General features: G+C 32.4%; 1 protein-coding gene across 3 annotated transcripts; it reads left to right on the top strand.

The window, feature by feature from the left end:
* Nucleotides 1-4236: 4236 nt before the first annotated feature.
* Nucleotides 4237-8513, top strand: LOC112728326 (serine/threonine-protein kinase Aurora-3). 3 transcript variants are annotated; one of them, XM_025778408.3, is made up of 9 exons: nt 4237-4531; nt 4676-4742; nt 5584-5654; nt 5795-5920; nt 6588-6830; nt 7186-7281; nt 7656-7870; nt 7959-8031; nt 8127-8513. In XM_025778408.3, exons 4-9 carry the CDS (start codon nt 5813-5815, stop codon nt 8223-8225), a joined length of 834 nt encoding a protein of 277 aa, XP_025634193.1. In that variant the 5' UTR covers nt 4237-4531; nt 4676-4742; nt 5584-5654; nt 5795-5812; the 3' UTR covers nt 8226-8513. The 3 variants fall into 3 exon arrangements, with proteins under 3 accessions (XP_025634193.1, XP_072065853.1, XP_025634194.1); XM_072209752.1 differs by having other exon boundaries at nt 4329-4531; nt 5584-5678; XM_025778409.3 differs by lacking the exon at nt 5584-5654 and having other exon boundaries at nt 4329-4531.
* Nucleotides 8514-10347: the final 1834 nt, after the last annotated feature.

Genomic DNA, 10347 nt, shown 5'->3' with positions numbered 1-10347 from the left:
CAAAATAAATAATAAAATCGTTAGTAATCATACATATATTGATACTGACTTTGAAAATTCAGCATTTATTAATACGTGAAAAGATGATTCGAAGTTCATGTACATGATTTGGTTTCAGAATCCATCAAGATAACAACAATTTCTTTTTCATTGTTTCTTTCAAAACTTCAGTATTTTTTCTTGGACATTCAAAAAGACCTCATATGTGTTAGTTACTTAGTTACCTATTTTTGTGATACTCATTATAATGTTAGTTCATTTACGTGATTATTTTTCTCTTGTGTTGCTCAGTTGGTAATAATGGTAGATTTAAAGGTATATATACCTCTCTTTGCTAAATAATTACGTAAAATTATGTGAAGCATTTTTAGTATGTTTTGTTACACATGAATTAACTTTGGAAAGAAATTTGAATATAGGGTGATAGAGCTCTTCCCTCGACTTTTGTTTCTACTCGGATTAGGGCCAATGTTCTATGTCATTGACGAGCTAGATAATTGTTTAGTGCTGGAGGTGATAAGAAAAAATGATCAGTTGCTCATAACTGACTCCTCATTTAAACAGATTAGAACTTTCTATTTTATCAATAGAGGGGTATCTGTTCAATTTAGGTATGTCGGTTTTGGAAATTTTTTTTTATTTCATTGTGGAATCATGACAACCAACCCATCCAAGTTCACCTTGATCCTGACTGCTATGTGCCTGAGCTAATGGACCCAGAGACACTTGATAATGTATCAAGAGTATTCCACATAAAGTATACCAGGATTGATGAGGACTCATCAGCTGATGTGATGGTTCTATCTGGGTCTGAACCATCTGATGATCAGTTTTCATCAGATGGTGATGCAAACAATGATCAAGATGAGACACTGGTAGGGGATAATCCGCATAATCGATAGATTTGTCTAGTGGAAGTAGTTTATCATTGGAGGTCAACGAACAAAGTAACGCGACAAACGAATTGTCTGATCATAGGTAATGCTAAATGTAACTTTTTTCCTTGTGTTTTGGATTTTAATATCATGGGATAGCTTGCTATTTTTTAGTGTGGTGACTAACATATTCATATTATCCTGAATTAGATACACTCTAGAGGTTTATTATGAAAAGATCATCACAGCTTCGGATCTGGGTCAATCTAGATTGGTAACTTGATCTCAAAAGAGTGATTTCTTTTATTTTTTTTTCTTGCAAGCTTATTGAATATTCTTCCTAAATCTGTTATTCATTGTGTATGAAAATATTATGTTTATCTTAACTATGAATTATTTGTTGCAGTATTTGGCTTCGAAATTTGTTGCGTATCTTAAACTAGATGGAGATGGTTCGATTTGGACCATCACTGGTCCATATTCCAATGTAGAGAAGAATGTGTTCTTTTTTCACTTACTGAAAAGTGGAGGAAGAGGTGGAGAATGGAAGTTTGGGGTCGAGTGAAATGAATGTTGTAGAGTATACAATTTAAAGGAGGGGGACATCATTACCTTGAAACTCGGCTCGATAGCTAACCGCCCGATAGAGTTGTCGATTCAGCGATGTTAGGCCTCTTATGTATAACTCTATTTGATAGATATTTTGAATTATATGTTAAGTTGTTTTGGACATATTTTGTTTTTTAATTAATGAACAAATTTATATATGTTGTAAATATTTTGTTTTGGTATCAATAGGTATCTTGACGTTATGTGTTTTTAAGATTATACGTAATAGTAAACTACATCTCTGCTGGACTTCTTTTACCTATTTTTTTAGTGTCTAACAATTGTTATTATATTTTATTATCTTTTATTATCTTAGAAAACATGTTATACCATTTATTGATATATTGAATAATTGTTGTATTCTATTATTTTATTTTAATGTAGTGATAATTTTGTAATTATCCAAATATAATATATTTTTATAGAATATATTTTAGTTATATTCTTAGTATTTTTCTTTTAAAAAGATTTAAATTTCGTGAACCCCGTGCATTGCACGAATTATCACGCTAGTAATCACTACAACAAAATGCCATTTAGCGGCGGTTCCTGGAGCCATTTAGCGGCGGTTTTGAACCGCCGCAAAACATTTCGCGGCGATTTCATGAAACGCCGGAAGATAGGGCGCGGCAAAACGGATAACGGCGATTTCAGTCAACCGCTGGAATAACCGCCGCTAAATAGCAAATAAACGAAAGTAGCACTTGTTTTGCGGCGGTTCTAAACCGCCGCCAAATTTTAGTATTTTCGTTCATAGTTATTGGAATCGGATCGGATCGTCTGGTAGTCCAATTAAACCCGCGCTTCCACCAATGGACCTATAACGTGTGGATCAACTATGTACCGGTGGTCCAATTAAACTATGTAAAGCCTTTCACAAATAAAGAAGGCAGGGCTCGAACCTTGAACCTGGAAGAAGGAAAAGCTTTAACAATGTCATGCTGCCACCAAGCCAAATGACTCTTCTATATATAACGCTAATAATTATGTATATCATATAAACACATTTTATTGCCACACAATTTCTTGTTGTATACTTTATATCTGATCATAGTTATTATAGGCACTTTATATATTGGGTAAAATGCACAATTAAACCAAATGGATGACCAAATTACACAAATCTACCAAATTGAAAAATATTACCAGGATATCCCAAAAGTACATTCTTATGTAATTCGAATCAATCCCATTCGAATGAGACAAACCAATACTAATTCGAATTAGTCCTAATCGAATTAGCAGTGATGCTTGTAATTCAAATTTGTCCAATTCGAATTATGCTTGCATGTAATCTTAGGGAAGTTCGAAATAGGGTGATTCAAATTATGCATGCTAGGACGTCCCTAGTAATTCAAATCGGTCAATTTTCAATAAATTTTGGATCATAGTAGATCGAATTAATTTATATCTATTTATATATGATTCAAGCGTATATAAAGAGTACATTTAATAATATCCATAATGAATTCAATAAAGAGTACATTCAATAATAAATAAAAAATAATAATTATAAATATTTTTTATAAATTCTTAAAAATCTAACATTTTCTAAAAATATTTATTAAGATTTAGAATTTAGTCTTTAATATTTAAAATTAGTGAAATATTTGCCAAAAACATTATATTTATTGATCAGTTAGCATTATTGAATTTATTAACCATGATAATATGCAGATCATTAATTGGTTTTTATTTAAAAATATTTTTATTCTATTTAGTATTTAATTTTGGTAAAATATTAATTAATTTTTAATTTTGTTATTATGAATTCTTATATCTAAGAATACAGTTTAAGTTTAAGATTGTTATTAATAAAAATTTTAAATTTTTTATTTTAATAAATGCTCAACAAATTATTAAAATAAAAAATTTAAAATTTAAAATTATAATTTTGGTAAAGATATAAAATTTTACATTTTTAATGATTTGTAGAAAATATTTTTAATTATTATTTTTAATAATTTATAGAAAATATTTATAATTATTATTTTTAGAAAATGTTTGATTTTTAATAATTTATAAAAAATATTTATAATTATTATTATTTTTATTTATTATTGAATGTACTATTTATTATATTCATTATGCGTATTATTAAATGTACTCTTTATTATACTCTTTATACACTTTTGGACTATATATAAATAGATGTAACAATGATTTAAACATATGTATCTTAAGATACTAGTGTTTACTTAACTAGATTATACCCCAGATGGTTATTACTAAAGAAAACATTATAATATGTGGTAATACGCATTTTGCGGCGGTTTAAACAAAACCGCCGCAAAATATAAAACAATAAGTCACCCGGCGCACATATAGCGGCGGTTTTCGAAAGGCGATTTCACACAACCGTCGCAAAATAACCGTCGCTATCTTAAGAGATTATTGTAGTGTAAGTATAGAAAATTAACTCTTAATTAGTTAATATTAACTAATTTTTATTATAAATTTTTTAATTTTATTTTAAAAAATTTAAATTTTAAGATTTAGCATTTAAAATTGAAAATATAAAATATAAAATAATTTTAAAACGTTACCTGATATGAATTGAAAAAAAATTAAGTCTCTACTTAAACTTAAAAAATCTAATAAGTTAACATTTTCATTCATTTTAACCTGTTTAATTAGTATCTATAATCATTAATCACCAAAAACATAGACAGCATGCCACAGTTTGTTTTTGGAAGTTAAACAAGATAAGGGCTCAATTTTATTCTCTCGAAGAAAGCAAATTTTAAGATTCGTAGATAAACGACGTCGTTTTTGGCTTCCCCGACTTCAGCCAATTCAAAATTTCGAACATAATAGCCGTTTCGAATCGCGCCTTCCTCCTCCGCCATCTTAATTCGTTCTGCTGCCGTCGTTGTCGTCGTTCATTTCTCCACCGTCGAAGAGCACCACAAGAAACTTTCCACCACCACGCTCTGTCACTCGCACTCCCTCCATCCCTCTCGTTTTCTGTCGCTGCTCGCTGAAGCTCGTCAGCGTCGTCGCCGCTTCTACAGTTCTACCTCTTCTTCTTGTCGCCGTCGGTTCAGGTAGGCTCCGTCGTCCCTTCCCTGTCCCTAGCCCTAGTCCTTCCATTGTGATTCTGTTCCAATTACATTGATTCTCTTGCAACTGAATCTGTTCTGTTCTCAAACAATTTAGGGTTTTATTACACTTTATCTTTACTTTTATAGAGACAGAGATGGCAAGCTTTCTGTGAAGGAACTCCAGCCCGCTGATTCTGATCAAATCTATTCTCAGGTACCTCCCTTCATTCTTCTCTTCCTTGTTTTTTCACTATCTGTTACTACTAATTAGGAAGATCCTTAGAGAAGAGGACTGAGGGAAATTAAGGGCGTTGCATATACTTGTATCTTGACTTTTTCTATCTTCAATTTTTGGTGGTATCATTCTTCTAACGTTTTTCAATTTTCATTCATCTTATTTAAGCTTTTGTTTTTGGAGTGGCAAGACAAGAACTATATCCAATTTCTGCATCTTCTATGCCAATCTACATAATATCTATGTAGTTAATGCATCAGATGTTGGTGAGAACCAAAACTAACTTCCATTGTCATTAGTTGCAACTAAATACACAGTTGTAAATATTAATAACTATTTAGAATCATAGTTATCCTGCCTTGATGAATAAAAAGTATTAAACAGTTCCTAGTAAGGGAAGCAGTTAATCACTTTATCTATTGTATTTGTATTATTCTTTTTTTGACTAATTCTGTTCTCCATTTTTCTCTTTCTCTTGTTCTTTGGCCTTTGCATTCCACTTAGAATTCTGGCAGCCACTTTTTCTTTCTTATTCTGTTCTTTCAGATTTTCAAAATTGATCAATATTATTGGTTGCTAGTTCACGGCACAACTGTTTATTATACAATCCGTGTCAAGATTTTCATTATCAAGTTGTATATATATATATATATATATATATATATATATATATATATATATACACTCTGTGTGTGTGTTGATTGGATCTGCAACATGTCAAATTAAAGCAGCTAACTCTTCTGTTCTCCATTTTTCTCATCCTATTGATCTTTGAAGTTATGAAATATACTCAGCATTACTATTTTTGTCTCTGCCCCAGGCAGCAAATCCTTGAGAATTTGATTGGTTTGTGAAGGGTGTGATATTGAATTATACAGCCTTCATCTTGAGGTCGGTCCTTTCTTTTTTGTTTAGGTTGCTATTTCTTCCTTTCCTGCCTTTGCTTTTGATTCCTCTTCCTTGTTTGAATTAGATGAATCTGTTTCATTCCTTTAAGCACAGAAATTTATATTATATCCCTTATTTTACAGTAGGAGCAGTTAAAAAAAATGGAAGAAGATAACTTGCAGCGGCAATGGTCCCTCAAAGACTTTGAGATCGGAAAACCTCTTGGCAGAGGAAAATTTGGCAGAGTCTACGTTGCGAGAGAAGTCAAGGTCTCTCTCTCTCTCTCTCTTCCTGTCTATTATTTTATTATTATTTTTCTTAATTTTTCTGTTTGGTTGTTCAGAAAGTTCCTGAGAAAATAAACATGTGTATGAACTTGATTCTCTCATTGTTCAATTCTGTAAATGTAAGATTGAGCTGTTTATTGCTTAGTTTTCAATTCAGCATCGTGCTCATTTGCTAAGTCTTTGGGAGCTGGGTTTTTAACATACTTTGGTTTGAGTGTTTGATTTGTGAGATAATTCAACGTCTTAGGTTGGTCTTGCGATTTTAGTACTTGGGAAATATATTATTATTTGTATTTTGAGACGAACTTTTTAGCATAAACTGGTCTTCGAGTTCTTGAAATTTAATATGGATGATGTAATTTGATATCGAATTTATTCTGAAAAAAAAATTATGAGTGGAATGTGTATGTGGATGCTCAAAGTTTTAATTGTAAAGGAAAAGAGAGACTAATTAAATTGATATGATGTTTGGAGAGTGTTTTATAATATAGTTCAATCATATAAGATACAACATTGTGTGTATACATTTTGAACTAGTCTGTGTAAGAGTTAAATACTTAGACATTAATGTTGTGAAAACTAAACACTTAGAGCGATTAATTTATAAATATTCAATTGGGTTGATCCGATTTATTTATTTATTTTTTAGAGCAAATATGTAGTTGCATTGAAGATTATATTCAAGGAACAAATTGAGAAGTACAGACTTCACCATCAGCTAGGGAGGGAGATGGAAATACAATCCAACCTTCACCACCCGAACATTCTACGACTATATGGCTGGTTTCATGATCCAGAGCGTGTTTTCTTGATTCTTGAATATGCTCATAATGGTGAGCTCTACAAGGAGCTTAGAAAAAGAGGCCACCTCACTGAGATGCAAGCAGCCACGGTAATTCTTCCTTACTGTGGGAATGTGTGTTTGTGTATGAGATTAATGACTGCAAGTAAAGTAATTGCATTTACATGCTGTGAAATATGGAACTACACAGAGAGGAAAAAGATAATTGTGCACCATGTTCATGGTAGCGATTAGCCTGCAATTAATCTGTGTCGTGGTGCAATATGTGGTGTTCCTAGAGAATAACTGATTGCATTATGTGGTGGTCTGTGAGTTATACTATTGTGTGATTATCTAATATACACACACTCTGTAGTGAGCAATGTGTATCACCTGTTTCACTGGCTCTTTGAAGTAAATCTCTCATTTATGTTGACTCTAACTTCTGTTTTTCTGAAAATTTTAGTATATTTTGAGTCTCACAGAGGCATTGGCATATTGCCATGAGAAGCATGTTATTCATAGGGATATCAAGCCAGAAAATTTGTTGCTTGACCATGAGGTATTCTTCTCCCTTTGCACCTCCTTGGTCTTTAACTTCTTATGCAAACTATGTGGATACTAAGTTATCTATCGAGTTATTGGCAACACGACATTTTGTAGTTCATTATTCTCCTTTTTCTGCAACTCTTCTTTTGGCCTCTTAATGATTATTTTGTGTTTTGCAAATTATAAGATTCCCTCCGAAGTTTTCACATTTTTGTCCAAAACATTTAGCTTTTTTGCTCACTTAGGGAGTGGAAAGGAAAAAAAAAATCTTACTGAAAATTTACTATACTGTGTATGATGATAACATTTAGTAAAGTTGAATCAGCTAATTAGATTTGGAAATTTACATGAACTTGAGTAACCAATATGATAATGGCTTCATTGCAGGGTCGTCTTAAAATTGCAGATTTTGGTTGGTCTGTACAATCTAGGGGCAAGAGACACACTATGTGCGGAACATTAGACTACTTAGCTCCCGAAATGGTAGAAAACAAAGCTCATGATTATGCAGTCGATAACTGGACTCTGGGTATCCTTTGTTATGAGTTCCTCTATGGCGTTCCTCCATTTGAGGCCGAGAGTCAAGCTGATACCTTCAAAAGGTATATATGGAAGTACATGATGAGACTAGTCTGTAGTCAAATAATGCCACTTTTGTTATGTTATTTAATGTATTTAATTTTTGTATAGGATCATGAAGGTTGACCTATCCTTCCCTGCTACGCCAGTTGTTTCTTTAGAAGCAAAAAATCTGATTAGTCGGGTATGTTCACATTTACATATCCATATTCAGGCGTAATCATACACCTTCTATCAACATAATTTGTTGTTCTTACTACAATATGTAAATTGATGTAGCTCTTGGTGAAAGACTCCTCAAGAAGGCTCTCGCTTCAGAAAATAATGGAGCATCCGTGGATAATCAAGAATGCAAATCCCATGGGTAGCTGCACCTAGCGTCAATTTTAGCCATTCACGTTGAAGTTTAGCTGTGTCCTTGAGGATAAAGGCTGTATTGTACATCAAGTACTGTAGTAGTATGTATGAAAAATTTATGATATTGTTGGAGTTCAAAGTATACTACCAACTTGAACAACATTAATCACTTCCAGTGGTTTTAGGATTTCAGCTAGGTAGTTGAAATTGTGTGTACAGAATGTACATGAGACTGAGTTCCATCTATAGGAGTTCATTCATGTATCATTAATCATGCATAATATTGATTTTTCCTTCTCTTTGTTTTAATTTTGGTTCCAGGCATTCAACTTTACAACCTGGATGCACTCCATAATAGTATGTTAAAAATGTTAACAGGGTCCTTTTGTTTTAAAATCTTGACAAACAGTAAACATATTCTTCTGACTTCTGCTTTGCACTTCTCTCCCCAATGCACAACACAAATACGAAGTTGTACAAATGGCTTCCATCTTGGAGCTCAAATCAGCTTTAGTTTGGCAATTGGTCCTCTAGCATTTTTGAGCTTCCCATTTCTTGAGAACTTTTCGTTTGTGAAGTTGAATCTAAAATGTGACTCTCTCCTGCAAATAACGATCATCCCAATGCCATGATTATATAACAGAATGTTCATAACTACCACCTAAATGCCTCAAGAGGACTAAGTAATTGATTATGACATATTCACAGGCAAAGCCCTGATCATAAAAAAACAAAAGGCTTGGTGCTCTGCAAATTAAGCTATATAACGAACATGCAAACAACTTACAACTAACAATCTGCAAGGAGTCAGAAGCAATTAACTTTAACTAAACATCTTCTAAACTTTGACTATCTTATTTTTAGATGATTATAGGGGTAACTTTTTTGTATCTTATTGTGTAATTTTTCTTTATTTGACCATTAGGCCAGTTTAACCCAAAAAAAAAAAGGAAATTTATATATATAATATATATATATAACCCTCACAACTCACAAGAGCCCTCCTACATAATCATACTCGGGTACGAAAACAACACAAAAAGGTGATTGGGGTTTGAGACTAGTGATTACGTGTTTGCCTCTTAAGTCCACATATTTTGGGTTTGAGGACTAGGTCACTCAGTGGAGAACTCTATAGTGAGTGTGTCTCTGTGTGTTAGTTAACCGTTATGTGTTATTCTGTCCAAAAATAATAAAAAAAATTTCTCCCTCGTGCAGAGTGGGTCCCAGTCGAAAACGGTCTCCTGCAAATTACTGAACTAGCACTGTTACCAATGCTGGCCCCAACGTTACACTTGTCACATGAAGAAGTGGTATAAAAGAGAATGGAAACTCAGTAATCAGAAATCAGAAAAGAGACTGAGGAATTCTCCTCCACTTCCCCTTCTGGTTCTTGATTCCATTCTCTAGTCATTTGCAGCTATGACTTGAGGTGGATCAAGATAGCCTGTTTTTGTCACTAGACCTTCAGTTTTGCTGCAATTCCATTTATTCCATTTTTCAACACTTCATACATATACCTTCAAATACACTTTCCCTTACATCACACATCACAGTGTATTCCCATATAGTCTTACTCAATTTTGTACTAACATGTTCTATTTGAGATTTTTTGACACTATATTTATACTTGGCTTCTAGTATTTGACTTTAAGCCTTCGAGGAGTTCTTCAAATCATGTGTCGTGGAAGGGATGATACGAACCATTGTTGAAGAAAGATCAACAAATACAGTTTGTGCTACTTAACTTTCTTTTTATTTGATATTGAATCTGTGCTCTTAAGAATATGATCTTGGTCTTAAGATCTAAGAACTTGGTTAATTATTTTAAGCTTGGCTCATGTTTTTGTTCTTGTTCTGTTTTATTGCTTTTATTTTGTTTTAACTGCAGATGTTAAAGAGTTGGGACAGGTTTGAGTACTTCCCTCAAATGCCAACCATGATCTCATCTTTGTGAGTTTTTTATATCTAGTTTATCTACTTATTTAGTTTAATTAATTGTAGAATTCTATGAACTATGATGATTATTGTAGATAGAGTACGGTGATTATGATATTTCGATAATATTATATTAAAAATTTACATAGTTAATGATGATATTTTTTATTATTTAATAATTCTTAATTTAGTTCTACTTTATTTT

This window comes from Arachis hypogaea, chromosome 12 (genome assembly GCF_003086295.3).
Source record: "Arachis hypogaea cultivar Tifrunner chromosome 12, arahy.Tifrunner.gnm2.J5K5, whole genome shotgun sequence".
Lineage (NCBI taxonomy): Eukaryota > Viridiplantae > Streptophyta > Magnoliopsida > Fabales > Fabaceae > Arachis > Arachis hypogaea.
The sequence above is the reverse complement of the archived record's forward strand: the minus strand, read 5'-3'. Positions and strand labels throughout refer to the sequence as shown.